General features: G+C 37.2%; 1 protein-coding gene across 1 annotated transcript; it reads right to left on the bottom strand.

The window, feature by feature from the left end:
* Positions 1–328: 328 nt before the first annotated feature.
* On the bottom strand, positions 329–5,035 carry LOC6620520 (kelch-like protein 10). Its single transcript, XM_032715566.1, has 5 exons — positions 4,928–5,035; positions 4,485–4,864; positions 4,148–4,432; positions 3,829–4,093; positions 329–436 (listed from the first exon to the last, which is right to left on the bottom strand). Exons 2-5 carry the CDS (start codon positions 4,808–4,810, stop codon positions 329–331), a joined length of 984 nt encoding a protein of 327 aa, XP_032571457.1. The 5' UTR covers positions 4,811–4,864; positions 4,928–5,035.
* Positions 5,036–18,217: the final 13,182 nt, after the last annotated feature.

The following is an 18,217-nucleotide window of genomic DNA, read 5'->3' as shown; positions in this document are numbered from 1 at the left end:
AAAGTAGATGATCGGCTGAAGGACTCCTCGTTGGATTTCCATGGCTGTTACCCAATTTTTACATCCCAAATATTGACTGACGGGATACCATGAACAAGTGCGTCAGTTGTTTACAAACAAAACCTTTTTTAGTTAAGCGCATAATGGCGGATCTACCACGAATCGTCTCAATGGATCGCACGCGTTTTTTTTCATGTCAGGAAGTTTCACACATGAAACAGCCAGCAGAGGGAAAAGCTCAAGTCTAGTATAAGAGACGTCAGCACACTAAAAGAAAAGAGGTCAGTCTCGTGGAACGATAGTCTCAGGGGTACACTCTTAGGAGAAGTTATTCTCGGGAGGAGACCTTCTCGGCAGGCGATGTTGTCGACATCCTAAGGGTCACACCCTTGGGGGAGACCACCTCGGGAGGCACTGTTCTCGACATCTTTATCGACTTTGGACCAGGATAACGGTAAAACCGTAGACTGGAGATATAAGCATGCCGAGTGCTGAAAGCAAGGCAGTCTATTGTAATGATGAACTCCAATTAAGAACACAAGTCCGTTTTAAGTTGAATGCAGCCGTCGGGCTGACTTTATATTTATTAAATTTATTGTTTTGGTTTTAGAGTAGGCAGAAATGGTTCTGCCAGCTCAACGTCTACAGAGTGTCTGATTTTACAGTTTTGAATATATTTGGACTTAGGCTAATCCGCGTAGCTGCGCTGCCGGGTACACCAGCGGCGGAGCGGCGATCTTATGTACAGCTGTGTTCAAAAAAATAGCAGTGCTTGGGACCTGCGAGTTTAAGTTAAAAAATTCCTATGATTTACAATTTTAATGGTCAAATTTTTTTTATAATATCGTTAAGTATTTAATTTCAAACAATTTAGCAAATGTTTCACTTTTATTTCTTTAATAGTTTCGAAAATATAGATTAAAACAACATAATAGGCAGAAATTCTGGTGTTCACTAAAATAGCAACGAACTAAGTTTTTCTTTTTAATGTGTTAATTAGGGCCTAATACTTGGTTGGATAGCCTTTGTTAGCCAGCACAGCCTTACACCCACGCGACATGGAGTCCACCAGGTCCTGGCAACGTTTGGGGGGTATTTTTGACTATGCATCCTGCACAACTTGCCAAATCTGAGCCTTAGACGTCGGGGATTTCTTCGACACATATTGTTTAATGTCCCCCCACAGGTTTTCGATCGGGTTTAAATAGAGAGATGATGCTGTCCACGGCATTACATCTATTCTATTTTGGGTGAACCTATTCTTAGTCTATTTGATTCAGCGTTTCGTATCATTATCCTGTTGGAATGTCTATTTTAAGGGCATATTATATTCAGAATATGACAGTAAGACATCACTAAGTATATTTGCATATGCGTTTTGGTCTATAATACCATAAATCAGATGTTATGGACTCATACCATTGTAAAAAAAACAAGCCCATACCAGAATTTTCGGTCCACCATGATTGAAGTGGGTGTTTTGGGTGGTACTCCGTCTTTGGAGGTCATTAGATATACTGTAGTGAACCAGTTCCACCAAATAGCACTAATTTTGACCCATCAATCCAAAGGATATTAGGCCATTTGCAGACTGGCCAGATTAGGTAGGTTTTAGGGAAGCTTAACCTTGCCTTAATATGCCTAGGGCTAAGTAGGGGATCCTTTCATGGACTCCTCGCACTTAAATTTTGATTCAGCAGTCATCCCTGAATAGTAACGTCACTTATTCCCAAGTTCAGCTCAGACTTTATGGTCCCAAAGGATGCAAAAGGATAGACTTTGCTGTAGGGAACTATGCGACAATCGTCTATACCTGTGGTTTTACGTATGGTACCACGGTTTTCGGGCTTCCATTCATATTTAATGGCATTGGATACCATTTTGGCAGAACATTCAAGAGTTTTTTGAATGTCCTTATATGTTTTTCCTTCCTTTCTAAGCTTAAAAATTAACATTCTTTTCTCCTGGGAGCAGTGGTGTCCTCTACCCACTAAAATAAAATTTTTTTAGTTTTTTTTTAAATTATTGCCCTTTAAAATATACGAATTAACTTAACCAAACTCACTTTTTAGAAAATATTGATCATTTCGAGACTTTACGATGGACAAAACAAGAGACTGCTATTATTATGAACAGCCTAAAAGTGGTGAATTTGCTAAGGAATGTAAATAAAAAAAGGATAACATGAAAAACTGACGGGATTTTCTTTTTTCCTATATCTATACATTCCATTTTACAAAAATAAGTGGAATAAAAAGTGGATTCCAAAAAGGGACATGGAGAAATTCATTTGTGTTTCTTAGTTTCCATCGCACTGCTATTTTTTTGAACACAGCTGTATATCTTATATATCTAGGCTTATCGGGAGAGCGAGCTATGTATGTACGTATGTAATATGCATTTGGTCGGCGTGTGAATGCTCACCATGCACTTATACTTTTTGGCCTTCAAGTGGGCAATGCACTTATACGTTGTGGCCTTCGAGTGGGCGATCATGTTACATCCGCCCTGGGCCTAACTGCGTGCATAAACATAAACATAAACATAGCAACAAAGTGCTGTCATATGTTAATATGATATTTTATTTAATTGTTCTTAATATTGCATAGGCACATACTACACTATGTTAAAGGAGTTACGAGTCAACAACGCAAGATAATGAACCAGCAAGTAAATATGGAGTTTAAAATGGCTAAGAAAGTAAAATTATGAAACTACGCTAAGTTAACAATGGCTTTCACAACTTCACGTTCGCTTCTTTTCTACTGTTTCCATGTTATACCACTTAGCTATCGCTTACAAACTACCAGCTTCTGCTTTACAGGAGCAAAATCGCTACGTCGAAACGTTCGGGACAAGGCCGAATTGAGGTATAGGTAGCTGAGGTCCAATAAGACAACGCACGGCTAGGTTGGCGCGCTATGCTACACCACGAATCGAGACCAGACTCTGTCGTAAGCGTGATGTGCCCACTGCTGGCAAGGACCCGCGTCAGTGGCGGGATTGTGGCGAAGTCGACCGGGTGACTGTTTTCGGTGTTCGCGTAACGTAAAACAGGCGATCGCCTGGAGCGTGCGTAAAAACCGATCATGCGTGGTACCGGCGCGACCAGCCAAACCTTTCGTGGTGTTCGAGCGTTGTCATCTCTCCCGGCCTGGAAGCCTGTAAGGAGCAGACGTTGGCTACCGTGAGTCCGCGGCCGACAACAATTCCTCGCCCAACGTGTCTAGCACCAAGCAACTAATCGTTCAGGACAACGCAAGCCGCGGGGCAGCAGAAACGAGGCCGTCAAGCAGATCAGTCCAGGTCCGCCGCAACAGCTTGAGTAAGGGGTTAGGAAGGAATGGTCGTCTTTCAATGGGCATCTCGCTACAGGGACTGCGGTGTAAACCGGGAAATTTCCCAGAGCGTCTTTGGGAACTGAAGAGGCGTCTGGCGGGACCGCCCAGGGCAGAGCAAGGAACATAAGCTTGCGACTAATAAGGCGTTGGCCTTGAGAGCATTTTATTATTTATTTTATTATCTATCGATATACCAGAAAAATAATTAAATTTCGTGTTCGCATAGCAAAGTAACGGGTATTTGATAGTCGGGGAACTCTACTAAGGCATTCTCTCTTGTTAAATTTGTTCTCACTTTATTCCCAAATATCTATCGATATCCCAGAAAAATTATGGAATTTCGCGTGCGATAACCTGAGTATCTAATAGTCGGAGAAAACACTATGACATTCTCTCTTCTTGTTTTTAAGATTGACAAGAAACCATAGAAATGAAAGATAATGCAATAAATAAGTGCTGAATTTCAAATAAAAAAATGTGTACCCACCTTTGGAGTCATTAGGCCCAATCGTACACCAGTCATAAGATGGGCAACATGCCGCTTGCGGCTTTCTGGATTACGGTCGATCCATTTAACACACAATTTCCATACGTGATCCTCTTCGCGGGTGTTTAACTCATCATCGCTAATAATACTGTAAAAGTCTTCAGCTGACATATCTAGTATGTCAATATTACGATTTGCCACTTCAGTAAAGTACCTGAGAGTGTAATTCCTGGCCTTCAGATGGAGGTCCTCCAAAAATCGGAACCTACGTAAAACAATTAAAAGGGTTTCCTTTCGACAATTAGCGAAATAAACCCACCGTGCGAATCCCATAATACTGACACAGTTTTCCGGGGTGAGTATGCGACCGAGGTAGTCTTTACACTTCTTAACTAAGCCTACCATGCCAACGTAGTCAGCGCAGATAAGTAACTCATGAACATTGCTCTCGGAGATGTTTGTTTGACGCAGGTAAGCGTACTGTATTACACAGTTCATTATACATGAACTCACGCCGGGGATATGAATGAATTTAGTTTTTTTTTTTGCATCTGACCCATCTACACACCCGGGACTGTCAGCGTTAAACCCTGTGAATTGAGCTCTGGTGGGAATTCGTTTTATCTTCACAATTCAGGGTGAAGTTAGTAACTCACCGAAAGTATGAGCTACATGAACACATTATTGCACGGTGTACGTTGAACACATCCTCCCCTACAGAAATCTGGGCGTCGCAGAGAAGATTCTGTTCGCGGAGCTCATTTAGCGTGTTCAGGGCCTCGTCACTCACAATGGGAGCCAAAGATTTTGTGTGCGCCTTCAGAATAGTTTTACGACCAATACCCAGAGTCTTGTCCTCCAGGTTATTGCCGTCTGCCTTTAGCTGCAACGAATCCATTGAGACATCGGGGGGCAGAGCAAGAGCAAAAGGCAGATCTTCATTGATATCAAGGAGGTTGCTTTCGTTTTGATTATAACTCATTAGAAGAACGAGCTGAAGACCAACTCCTTTGCTGTGTTCGATGCTAAACCGTGTCTATGGGGAGGAATTTAGGCATATACGTAAATAAAATAGGTGGGATCTGTAAATGGTGGTTACCTAATAACTCGCGTTCTATTAATTTTTGTTTTTACTGTGAAAAGAAGTACATTCGTATTTAACTGCAGGAACAGGAATATTAGTCAATGTAACAATAAATTTATGGGGTAAAACAAAATGTCTACTGAGCCTAAAAAAAATATTTATTATCTTTAATAAGCCTAAATAAGACCTTGAGTTTTATAAGTCTTTATAATACAATAATTATCATTTTGATAATACTGTTATAAATGTTAACTTGATATCTTTACCAAAATTATTTACATTTGTAAATATATATAGTGACATATCCATAAGTCCCTAAGACTTAAGCACATGCCTACACACTAATACACATACAACATGTACACTCAAATACACCCTACACTACTCCGGATTCCAGATAAGAATAATATGATCCTCAAGACTGGGTTGAGTGGAAAATTCCCAACTCCAAATAAGTCACCCACTGGTAGACTAAACATCCGTCCCGTAATTTAAACATTCCTTGCCTAAGCCCTCACCCCATCGTCATGTTCTCACGTTCAAAGCTCAAAGATTTCAATAAAAAAAACTATAAGAATCTAAGAGCACATGTATCCAAGAGCGAATGCACTTGAATCCAAGAGAAATCCAAAGACAATTAAAGTCAGCAACTTCAAAGCTCTTTCTCTTCACTTTATCAGATCCCTTAGGTCCAAAGTCCATATCAGAAAAGCTCGATACCGAGGCTTGAACGTCAATGAAATCAGAATAATTAAAAGAGTTCATTTTGAGACCTAATTGTAATCAGTCGGTGTTCTTCAACAAAAATAAAAAATTGTAATCATTCAGTGAAATAAAATTATATTTTTTTCACATATGAGTATTGCAAACATTTAATTGGCACAGTCGGTAGGATCCAATAAAAATAAAGAGTCCTTTTAGTATGATACTAATCAACTGAAGGATATGCTATACAACTAGCTATCCAAGATTAGCGAATTGAAACAGTGATTCTAAAAATTATTTTTGTGATCCGCAAAAGAATCTACGGGAAAGTGGAATTTAAATAAAAATCCCGTGCGGTCGGAAACAAAGTTAATTAAAACTTTTAATTCCGTAATTTAAACTTAAAAACTCAAACTTAAAATTTAAAAAACCAAAAACAAATACACTATGGCGGTTCCACAACTACCGGAAACCCATTTAAACCAACTCCTAAATCAAATAAAAGAATTAAACTACTATGATGGCACACCTGACAGACTATCTGGATTTGTAAATCAAGTGGAACAATTACTCAATCTATACCCAACCCAAGATGCGAGACAAGCACACGTCGTATATGGAGCAGTGAAGCGGTTACTAGTGGATTCAGCATTAGAAGTCGTAACCCAGGAAAGAACGACAACATGGCTGGACATGAAGGAAGCACTGGCAATGGCATTAAAGGACCGCAGACCATATACAACCCTCATAAGGCAATTAGAAGAAACATCATACCCAGGAAGCATCTGTAAGTTTATAGAGAAACAGTATTATAGAGTACAGTATTGGATTATGTTTGATAAGTTAGAATTAGAAAATGATCCCGTTGATAAATCAAATTATACAGAAATGTTGAATAGGACTGTCAAATCTGTAGTAGATCGAAAACTGCTGGATAGAATTTATATGTCATTGGCACGTAAAGATATTGACACTATTTGTAAATCAAAACAAGCATCAATGGAGCTAGGAATTTATGATGCCAGTCCAGAAAATTACCGTCCAAATAGATCAGAAGTGAACAAACGTAGGAACAGGGGAAACTATAAATATTAATAAAAAATATTACAGTAACAGAAATCACAATAATAATAATTATCATTTTGGCATAAATCAGAACAATAATACACAACCACCTCAAAATTCGAACCAATTTATACCAAATCAAAACCAGTACACACCTCGTTTCATACCAAATCATCTAAGAGGAAATTATTACACATATAGAAGGGATTTACCACAAGCCCAACAAAATAATCCCCTTAACTACCAACCAAATTTTGAAAATATAAAGGAAAACGAAGAAAATCTAACAGTGTACACTATTAAAGGACCAATTAAACTAAAGAAAAGTATAATAATAAAACCCACTTCAGTCTGTCCGTCTGTTCAGAAATTCTATGTCCACAAATTTTCCGACAATTATGATTTCCTGTTAGGTCGAAAGTATTTAGAAGATACGAAAGCTAAGATAAACTATGATAATGATACAGTAATTCTAGGGTGAAAAACATTAAAATTTTTGTATGGAGAAAAGAAGGGCGAGACCGTATTATCTAAATGCCTCACTTCAAATGTTGTTAGTGACACAGTGTACAATGATGTACACATCTCGATCCCATGTCCGTTGACGACGATATAGTCAACTTCGCGATTAACAATGAGTTACGCGAATGTAACAAGTATAGACTCGAACATTTAAATGTAGAGGAAATTGAATGTTTAAAGAAGGTCCTATACGAATATAGAGACTTTCAGTACAAAGAGGGCGAAAATTTGACCTTCACAAGTACTATTAAACAGGTCCTACAGACTCAACATGAAGATCCAATATACCATAAACCCTACAAGTACGCCCAAAGCGTTGACCAAGAAGTCAACAAACAAATTAAAGAAATGATAGAACAAGGGATTGTTCGCAAATCAAAATCCCCTTACTGTTCTCCTATCTGGGTGGTCCCCAAGAAGGCAGACGCCTCTGGGAAACAAAAATTCAGGTTGGTAGTCGATTTCAGGAATCTAAATGAGATAACTGTTAATGACAAATTTCCCATTCCCCGAATGGATGAGATACTGGACAAATTGGGTAGATGCCAATATTCTACAACAATAGATCTAGGTAAAGGTTTTCACCAAATCCAGATGGATGAAAAATCTATTGCAAAAACTGATTTTTCCACTAAGCATGGGCACTATGAATATACTCGTATGCCCTTTGATCTAAAAAATGCTCCAGCTACTTTTCAGAGATGTATGAATAATCTTCTGGAAGATTTGATCTACAAAGATTGTTTGTTTATTTCGACGATATTATTGTTTATTCCACTTCATTGGAAGACCGCATTTTATCTCTAAAGAAAATCTTTGAGAAACTGAGAGAAGCGAATTTGAAATTGCAGCTAGATAAATGTGAATTCGTGAAGAAAGAAACTAAATTCCTAGAACAATCGGCATCAAACCTAACTTAAACAAAACCAAAGCGATCACAAACTTTCCATTACCAAAGACACCTAAGCAGATAAAATCATTTTTGGGACTATGTGGATTCTATCGCAAGTTTATTCCTAACTTTGCAAAAATAGTTAAACCCATGACCCTTAAACTAAAGAAAGGTGCTGTAATATCATAGATATGAAATGCAAAGACTACATCGAATCATTTGAAAGACTAAAGGTTTTGATAACATCAGACCCGATATTAATCTACCCTGATTTTTCAAAGCCCTTTTCTCTAACAACTGACGCAAGTAATGTAGCTATTGGTGCAGTGTTATCACAGAACCATAAGCCCGTTTGTTATGCCAGCAGAACGCTAAACGAACACAAAATCAACTATGCTACTATTGAAAAAAAATTGTTACCTATAGTTTGGGCGACAAAATATTTCAGGTCATACTTATTCGGAAGGCCATTTGAAATAATGAGTGATCACAAGCCATTGGTATAGCTCAATAATATCAAAGAACCGAACATGAAACTACATAGGTGGAAAATCAAACTTAATGAATTTGATTATAAAATAAAATATTTTCCAGGCAAAGAAAATTTTGTCGCGAATGCTCTTTCCCGCACAAAGATAGAAGAAGTCATGGTTGGCGAAGTCGCAAACTGCGCAAACGCAACTATACATAGTGCCAATGAAGATAATTTCAATTATATATCCATAACAGAGAGACCAATCAATTTCTTCTCTAGACAAATAGAGATAGAAAAAGGCGACAGTGACACAACAAGTGTAACTCACTTCTTTCAAAAATTAAAGATTAAAATAATTTATAAAGACATGACACTTGAATTCGCCAAAAACCTCATTAAGGAATATGTGTGCACCAAGAAAAGTTCAATTTACTTCCCTAATGATGAAGATTTTCTGATTTTTCAGAGGGCATTTACAGAAATCATAAGCCCTAACAATTTCACAAAACTATTGAGATGTACAACCAAGCTAATTGACATAATAACTTATGCAGAATTTAAGGACTTAATCCTAAAGAAACATAAGGAACTTTTAAATCCAGGTATAGAAAAAACCGTTGATTGGTTTAAAGAAATATACTATTACCCCCATTGGCAAAAGCTAATCCAAAACATTATCAATGAATGTGAAATCTGTAATCTGGCAAAAACAGAACATCGAGGTACGAAATTTACAAACGAAACAACACCCGAAATATTTAACACAAGGGAAAAATACGTGATAGATTTTTATCTCACGGGAAACCAAATCTTCCTATCTTGTATTGATATTTATTCGAAATTTGCCTCACTAGTAGAAGTAAAAAGTAGAGATTGTCTAGAAGCGAAAAGAGCCATTACTAAAATATTCAATGACATGGGAAAGCCACAGGAAATTAAAGCGGACAAAGATTCAGCTTTTATGTGCATAGCTTTGCAAAACTGGTTAAGATCCGAAGGTGTTGAAATTTCTGTAACAACTAGTAAAAATGGTGTATCCGATATAGAAAGATTTCATAAGACCGTAAACGAAAAACTAAGAATCATTGGAAACGAACAAAATATTGAAGATAGGTGTCAAATTTTAAACAATGTTATACGTATACAATCACAAAACCAAACATAATAGTACCAAACGATATCCAGCGGACATTTTTCTATATGCAGGTAGTCCAGACTTTAACGTACAACAAAACAAAATCGATAACAACGAATATCTTAATAAGAATAAGCATGATTTTGAAGTTGACATAAAATATAGACAGGCTCCACTTGTAAAGAGTAAAATCACTAATCCATTTAAAAAGACAGGAAAAATTTAACAAGTGGACAGTAAAAATTTTGAAGAGACAAACCGCGGCAGAAAAATGGTTCATTATAAATCAAAGTTTAAGAAAAAGAAAAAATTTAATAAGAGTAAATACGATAATTCCAGAGCAACCAATGAAGAGCATAACACATTCCTAATAATGCTTAGTTGCTTAAATGCAGCAATATCGAAGTAAACCAAATAAGTGCGAAGAATGGATATCTTATACAAGTATTCCAAACTGCAACAATGGAAATTCCAACCAGCTACGAATACCATTATCTGAGTATAAACATAACAAAGACAATGCTAATGTTCGAAAACCTAGTAACTGAAGCAAATGATTATCCCAATGTACCACAGATACAATATTTAGTCGATAAACTAAAACGGGAAATAAATGGTTTAAGAATTATTCAGCGAAGCAAACGAGGTCTTTTAAACGTAGTAGGGAAATCTTATAAATACTTATTCGGTACATTAGATGAAGACGACAGGGAAGAGCTAGAAGAAAAAATTAATAACATGTCAGAAGACTCCGTGAAAACCCATTATCTAAATATGATTGTAGACATAATCAACAGCAGTATTGACATAATTAATAAGCTCTTCTTAGAAAAAGAACAAAATCAACAAATTGCGATACTTATATTCAACCTACAACAGTTCACAGAATACATAGAAGATATAGAGTTGGTATGCAATTAACTAGACTTGGAATCTTTTACCCAAAATTACTAAAACACGATTATTTGAAAAACGTAAATTCGGAGAAAATGCTAAAGATAAAAACATCAACTTGGCTCAAGACAGACACGAACGAAATTTTGATTATTTCCCACGTTCCTAGCGAAGTCACTAAAGTTCCGATATTTCAAATAGTTCCGTACCCGGAAGAACATAACTATATTCTAACCGAGAAAATATTCGATAAATTTCATATATTCTATAACCAAGTATTTCATAGGGATACAGATAAAGTAATATTCGACAAATGTATTGTTGGACTTATAAAACAAGAGCAAACTCAATGCAAATACACTAAAACCCATAGAAATTCCAAAATAAATTATATAGAACCAAATATACTTTAACATGGAATATTCCTGAAACAGTTGTCAACCAAGATTGTACAAATAACAAAATATTAATCTCAGGAAACAAAATTATTAAAATTAAAAATTGTACCATGCAAATAGATGAGTTCCTAATTTCTAATAATCTAGCAGATTTTACACAATCAATTTATATCACCAACAATGTTACATGTTATAATAATGTAATGTTATGCATTACAACATTTGTCATCATGATAATTAGTTTGACTCTGTATTTAGCATATAAGCTTAAAAATATACCTAATAAAATTATTGTCAAATATTGTAAACAAAAAGAAGAACATCCGCACCTAGAAACTAATGTCAATGAAAATATTCAACTAGGAAACAATATTATGATGTATCCAAATTAAAGACCTGAGGACAGGCCAAATTCAAAGGTTGGGGAGTGACATATCCATAAGTCCCTAAGACTTAAGCACATGCCTACACAGCATACCCAAATACCCCCTACACTACTCCGCATGTACCTAATGGATTCCAGATAAGAATAATATGATCCTCAAGACTGGGTTGAGTGGAAAATTCCCAACTCCAAATAAGTCACCCACTGGTAGACTAAACATCCGTCCCGTAATTTAAACATTCCTTGCCTAAGCCCTCACCCCATCGTCATGTTCTCACGTTCAAAGCTCAAAGATTTCAATAAAAAAAACTATAAGAATCTAAGAGCACATGTATCCAAGAGCGAATGCACTTGAATCCAAGAGAAATCCAAAGACAATTAAAGTCAGCAACTTCAAAGCTCTTTCTCTTCACTTTATCAGATCCCTTAGGTCCAAAGTCCATATCAGAAAAGCTCGATACCGAGGCTTGAACGTCAATGAAATCAGAATAATTAAAAGAGTTCATTTTGAGACCTAATTGTAATCAGTCGGTGTTCTTCAACAAAAATAAAAAATTGTAATCATTCAGTGAAATAAAATTATATTTTTTCACATATGAGTATTGCAAACATTTAATTATATATATTAAAAACGGATTAATTAATTTGTGAAGAAAAAAGCAGTGATGTCAAATAAGCATTTAACATAAATAGTGAATAATATCTACTTATTTGGTTAGTATCCATGTATAAAATAATCAAAACTGATTTCTCCAGATCGTAAGCGGTGCGAGGAGCTGGAAGTGCTGCTGTTCTGACTGGGAGGGAGAGCGGCGGTTGCCTCTTGAAACCTCAGTGTCCAGTATGTTAGAGCTGGAATTTATGTTGAGAGGAACTCTCCTCTTTTAATAACTCGCCTTCTGGCGTAGCAAACGAATAATAGGGTTTTACGACTTGCAGTCGCAGTTATGATTCAATGATCTAATGCTATTTGTTCAATCGAACATAAAATGGAACTGAACTTAAATGCTAACAAAAGACTCGCAGCGGCCAACCAAATGTTTGCCGACTGCACACGAGTGTCCGGCCCAAAGCTGAGGCAGCACGCCAGTATTAGGTGTCATACACTGAGCCAACTGTTCCCCCTTCAGGATTGAGGGCGCCCTCGGCCGATCCCAATTCAGCGAGCACTCCATTGATTTGGATCACGGATCTTCTTGCACCGATGTAACGTAGTCAGGCAATGCCGATACAAGTCATTACACAGCAAATCGCTGCTGCGACTAAAATTATGCGTTGCAACTTGTTTGCATCCATTTCCTTCTTCATTTAGCCGGTGAAGATAGGGTAGGCTCATAATCTCTCTGTTGGCTGTGATATTAAGAGATGGTGAGCTCGCCACCCCTGAAGCTCGAATCGAATCTGGTATCATTTACCACGAACCACATTGAAGATGATTAAAAGGTAGCTCCTGGCGTCGGGGTGCAGTTCTTAATTGTGCGGACCTCTCGTCCGCATTTTGCTACTTTATTGTCGCTTATTCTTAGCACGACTCCTTTGCAGGAAACCGGAGAAATTGTTACCATCTTACAGCCTAATTTAATTATAGGAAATTTAATGATAAAGTGTATCATGTTAGCGGACTGTAATACTTTTACGGACGATGCGGACATAAGATCCCATATAGGGGTATCTGTGGGCTCTTTCTGCCAACGCGATTTTAAGTCTGCAAGATCTAGTATGTTCGGACTAACAATATTGTTTTTTGCAGTGTTACAGCCAGCATTAAATTTTGTAATTCCATCATCAACATCCTATTCCTATGTCAATTTGCGTATTTCTATGTGTTTCTAAAATTTGATTAACTGCCGTTGTTAACTGGGTGATTCGATTCTGAATTTTCGTATTTTTATTTTTAATCTGCCTATTGTTTGCCTAAACCAACGAGTCACTTTAAATTGTCCTTGTGGACCACCCTCCCTTCAATGATGACCGTGGTAGCCAGGACCGCTTGTACGGCCTTCTCTTTACATAAAGGCGTGAGTTTATTGCCATCCTTCTATTGGTTTTGACTAAAAATTTTTTGCCTACCTCAAAGACTCTATTTTTCCGAGACACATTTTTCCTGGTCCTCAGCGCGCCTTGGGCTTTTTTGATCTTTTCCGCAATCTGTTTTTGCGAGTTGCCTGCGCACTCTTGTATTTCGTCGACTGGTCTTTTATATATGACGGAATGTACAGACTTGTTATATCTGGTAGCTGCCAACAAGAATAACTCCACAGTATCACTTATGCATTTGTCAATCTTCAGGCATCTCAGTCTTGTGTAAGCTCTCAGCCTGGAAGCACCAACGTACGCATCAAATTCTAAGCAACAAAAAATAAAGACAAACCAAAACAAATCCAAAAAAAATCAAAATTACAAGAATAAAGAGATCGTTATCTGTTGACACCGTTATGTCACCTAAAGCAGTCAGAAAGAAGTTGAAAAAACAAGACACTGGGCAGCAGTCCTATGTCCGCTTCAAACTCAGTTGAGCAAAGAAGAAGATGAAAATACTGATAAGAACGATATTGACTGTGAACAAATCTTCACCAAAAACAAAGTTTACATTCCTCCAATAACTGTGCTTAAATGCTCAGTGGAGCAACTGCATAACTTTTGCAAATCAATTAATTACTCTATTAAAAAAATGTCTATTGGAATTAAACTTTTCTGTATGGACATAAAAGACTATGAATCCGCGTGTGCTTCATTAAAGGGGAAATTTGAATTCTTCTCCTACGCTGATAAAAATGTTAAACCCTACAAGATGCTACTTTTTGGACTTGATGAAATTGACCCTAGTTCTCTCAAAACTGATATCATTGGGTTAAGCACTACAATGCCTTGATGTTAAGCGCGTAAAGCGAAAGCGACCCAATAACTCAGTTGTAATCTTTTATGTGATCTATTTCACAAAAAAATCAGTTTCGCTTAATGAGCTCAGAAAATCATACTCCGTCATAAATTATATTAAAGTAAAATGGGAATATCAAAGAAGAAATAGCAAACAAATCACCTAATGCTACAATTGTCAGATGTATTGTTCAATCTGTGCAGGAAACCACAAAACTACTGAATGCCCGGAAGGAGCTGCTGTCAAATGTGCCAATTGTAAAGGCCCGCACAAATCTAACGACCCCGTCTGCCCTAGCAGGTTAAGTTATGTTTATGTTAGATCTCAATTCCAGTCAAATCGAGTAAGACCAAAAGCTAACATTATTTCTAAGCCTCCGCAGCTGCACTATACTAAAAATTTTCCAAACACTCTTAATCAATCTATTTTAAATCCAAACGCCACCTGGGTTAAACCAAATGTAACGTCAAATACGGGTGAAGAGCTTTTCTCTTTAGAGGAAATTAAGTCCTTAACATTTGATCTCATTAGAAGTTTAAGAAACTGCAAATCCAAGGCAGATCAATTTGAAGTGATAACCTCACTGGCTTGCAAATTTCTAACATAATGTTAAACAATCTTTCAATATTAACTTGGAACGCTCAAGGCGTTAAGAACAAAAAGGATGAGCTTTTTGATTTTCTTAAAGGAAAAAACACAGATATTTGTTTATAAACCGAAACTTGGCTAAATAGTTCAATTTCAATCAAACACAATAATTACTATTGCTACAGGTATGACAGATCTTGTAGAAGATCATATATATGTATCATTAAATCATCTATCATCTATAATCATTAAAAAATCTATCCGCCATACCTTGCTACCCCTTCCCAACACTAAAACTATAGAATCAATTGGCATAAATTTTATTAATAATAATGGAATAAGTACTCCAATCTATTGCTGTTATTTCCCCGGAGGGAGAGCAGATTCTGCAAATAAGCAAATATTTTCAAATGATATTCGACTATTGTGTACACATTTACTTTAATTGCAGGCATAGACTTTGGGGTTGTAACCGAGCCAACGCTTGGGGTTCAATACTAAATGAGTTTTTAATGTCACGTGGCTTGTCAGTTCATTTTCCTGACCAACACTCCTATTTGCCAGCGAGTAGTAGAAGAGAGTAGAAGAGTAGAGTTATCAACCAATTAATTCTAGAATGCGAATCCATTTCCATTCAAACACAAGCTGACATAGACAGGTTAATAACACATTTCAACTCAGTCATCCTTACAGCAAAAGAACGCTCCATTCCGAAAAAAGAAATTCGATTTGCCCAAAAAATCTATTCCCCTCAACATATTATCACTAATTATGCGGAGAAATCGACACCGTCGAAATTGGCTAAGGTACAGAAACAGAGCTGATCTGGTTCTAGTTAGTTGGCTTAGCCAACTTATCAATTGCAAGTTATCCAAACTTAGAAATGAGCATTGGAATAACCTTTTATCCTCGCTCGAAAAAAATTCTTCCTCCTTTTGGAAACTATCAAAAGTTATAAAGAAGAAAAATACCAGTATTCCAATTTTAGGACAAAACCAACAAAATTTTGCAACAGCTGAACAAAAAGCCGAACTATTGGCATCAATATTCGCCTTGAATCATTGCCATTCAAACAATCTAAGTGATCCTATAACAATGTCTGAGGTCACTAACTTTATGACATCATTTGACTCGTCGTCTGTAAATGAGGAGTTGTACTTGTCGGACTATCAAGAAATTTCTTCGGTCCTTAATAACCTTAAATTAAAAAAATCTCCTGGTCTTGACAACATTGACAACATGTGTTTGAAAGCTCTCCCTAAAAAAGGGGTAAAGTATTTAACCTTGATTATTAATGGTTGCCTTCGCTTAGGTTATTTTCAACAGAAATGGAAACACTCCAAGGTTATCCCCATTTTAAAAACGAACAAGCCGAACAAGTTCTTGAGAAAGTTATCAAAAAAAGGATTTTCGACTTTACTGAAAACAATGATATACTTCCTTCCCAGCAGTTTGGTTTTCGTCCTGAACACAATACTGCATACCCTCTTTATAGAATTAAAAAAATTGTTAAGTCGAACTTTAGTAGATCCAAATCCACAGGCATGGTCTTACTAGATATTAATGCGGCCTTCGATTCTGTTTGGCATGAAGGTCTTGTTTACAAATTGAATCTTTTACATTTCCGCCTAAAATTATTAAAATAATAAGAAGTTTCCTTAGTAACCGCTCCTTAGCTGTATATATATGTGATTATCAATTTCGAATATATAACTTAAGTGCAGGCTGTCCGCAAGGATCTTGTCTTTCCCCACTTTTGTACAATATATTCACCTCTGATTTCCCTGCCTTAAATGGATGTACTGCATCAATTTTTGCACATGATACTGCAATACTTTGCACTGGAACCATTGCAAGTAATATTACAAATTCTCTTTAAGTAGCTTTTAATACCCTTGTGGCATATTTCAATAAATGGAAAATTCTTGTAAATTCAGACAAAACTCAAGCTATATTTTATACAAGAAAACGGAAAAATATTTATATCCCAACGAACAGTACCAGTACCTCAACCAAGTGGACATAAATTGGTAAAACAATGTCCGATATTTAGGAGTCATATTAGATAAAAAGCTTAATTTTTCGGATCACATTCAACTATTATAAAGAAAACAAATATATTAGTTCGCATTTTATACCGTTTTATTAATAGAAATTCTCGACTAAGCATAGAAAATAAAATGTACTATTTAGATCTATTTTTCAGTCAACAATTTTTTACGGGGCACCGGTTTGGGCCGATGTTGCTAATGTTCATATCCAGGTGGCACAAAACAAAATATTAAAAATTATATTTAATCTTCCGTGGCATTACTCTACTGTGGAGTTTCACAACTTAGCTGGGATTGAACTGGCCTCAGAGAGATTGGCCAAATTACACACCAACTTTGTAAATAGAAACATTAATTCTAATTATTTACACATTCAAAATGTTTAATATTATTGTAAGATATAAGTCTAGTTTTTAAGATAGTTTGAAATTATTAGTTTTAAGTTTATATATTAATGTTTCTTTATGGGGGTTTTTTGTACTAAAATTTTCCCCTCATTATAATCAATGATTAATCCCAATTTATCTTCTGTATAAAACATATTTCTAAGTATAAAAGGTTGTAAAGAACTGATTTTCTTTATTTCGCTCGCTACTGATTGTAGCGGCTAGCTCAGAGAGTTTGTGCGTTCGTCCCACCAAATTTATGATTTCTGTGATTGGCCGGCCAAGGAAAAGCAATTGGTTCTTGATATAGTCGTTTATTATGCTATTCCTCATATAAGAAATAATCCTCCTAGGGAATTATGGAGACCTCGCTACTCCTGCGGCACTCCTGTTGCAACGCCTTGCCTCCGTGGTACCGCTGGCTCCTTGACGTGGACGCCGAGTCGGTCCGGTCGCGCCTAGGATGTTATGGGGCACGGGTGTATCGTCCCGGGTGAGGCAACGCTCGTCCTGGAACCACCCGTACCGACCACTGACTCCACTGACCCTTACGGCGCGTCAGATCCTTCTCCTCCGCTCCCAGAATCTCCACTTGCTTGTGGCGATTCGTCCTTCTGAATCCTTCGGGCTTCTTGCCGCTCGACGCTTGCACTGCTCCTTTTCTTCGCGTTCGCCCGCGTGTTCACTCTTCCGATACCTTCGATTGACACTCCGACACTCGTCCACCTTCCGCCCGCGATCTCTCTGTCTCCTTCACTGTCCTACTCCTCCGCCTTCAAACCCCGTTCCGACTGCGCGCGACTCGCGCCGGTACTCTCCTCGACTATCCTCGCGTACGTACTCCTCGCGTGTTCAGACTGACTGCCTCGAGCTGCACTTGCGCCGTCCCTTTATAGGCCGCGGGGATCCCGTTATTTCCTCTTTTGCGCAC

The sequence above is a fragment of the Drosophila sechellia genome, chromosome 2L (assembly GCF_004382195.2).
Source record: "Drosophila sechellia strain sech25 chromosome 2L, ASM438219v1, whole genome shotgun sequence".
In the NCBI taxonomy this organism is placed as follows: Eukaryota; Metazoa; Arthropoda; class Insecta; order Diptera; family Drosophilidae; genus Drosophila; species Drosophila sechellia.
The sequence above is the reverse complement of the archived record's forward strand: the minus strand, read 5'-3'. Positions and strand labels throughout refer to the sequence as shown.

Excerpts from the sequence above, each read along its gene's own strand:
- LOC6620520 (XM_032715566.1), bottom strand. The coding sequence starts at position 4,810 with ATGAGTTATAATCAAAACGAAAGCAACCTCCTTGATATCAATGAAGAT. Across the intron at positions 4,433-4,484 it reads TCATGTAGCTCATACTTTCG|AGCTCAATTCACAGGGTTTA; the intron begins GTGAGTTACTAA and ends AATTCCCACCAG. Across the intron at positions 437-3,828 it reads TGGGCCTAATGACTCCAAAG|TCGATAAAGATGTCGAGAAC; the intron begins GTGGGTACACAT and ends CCTGGTCCAAAG.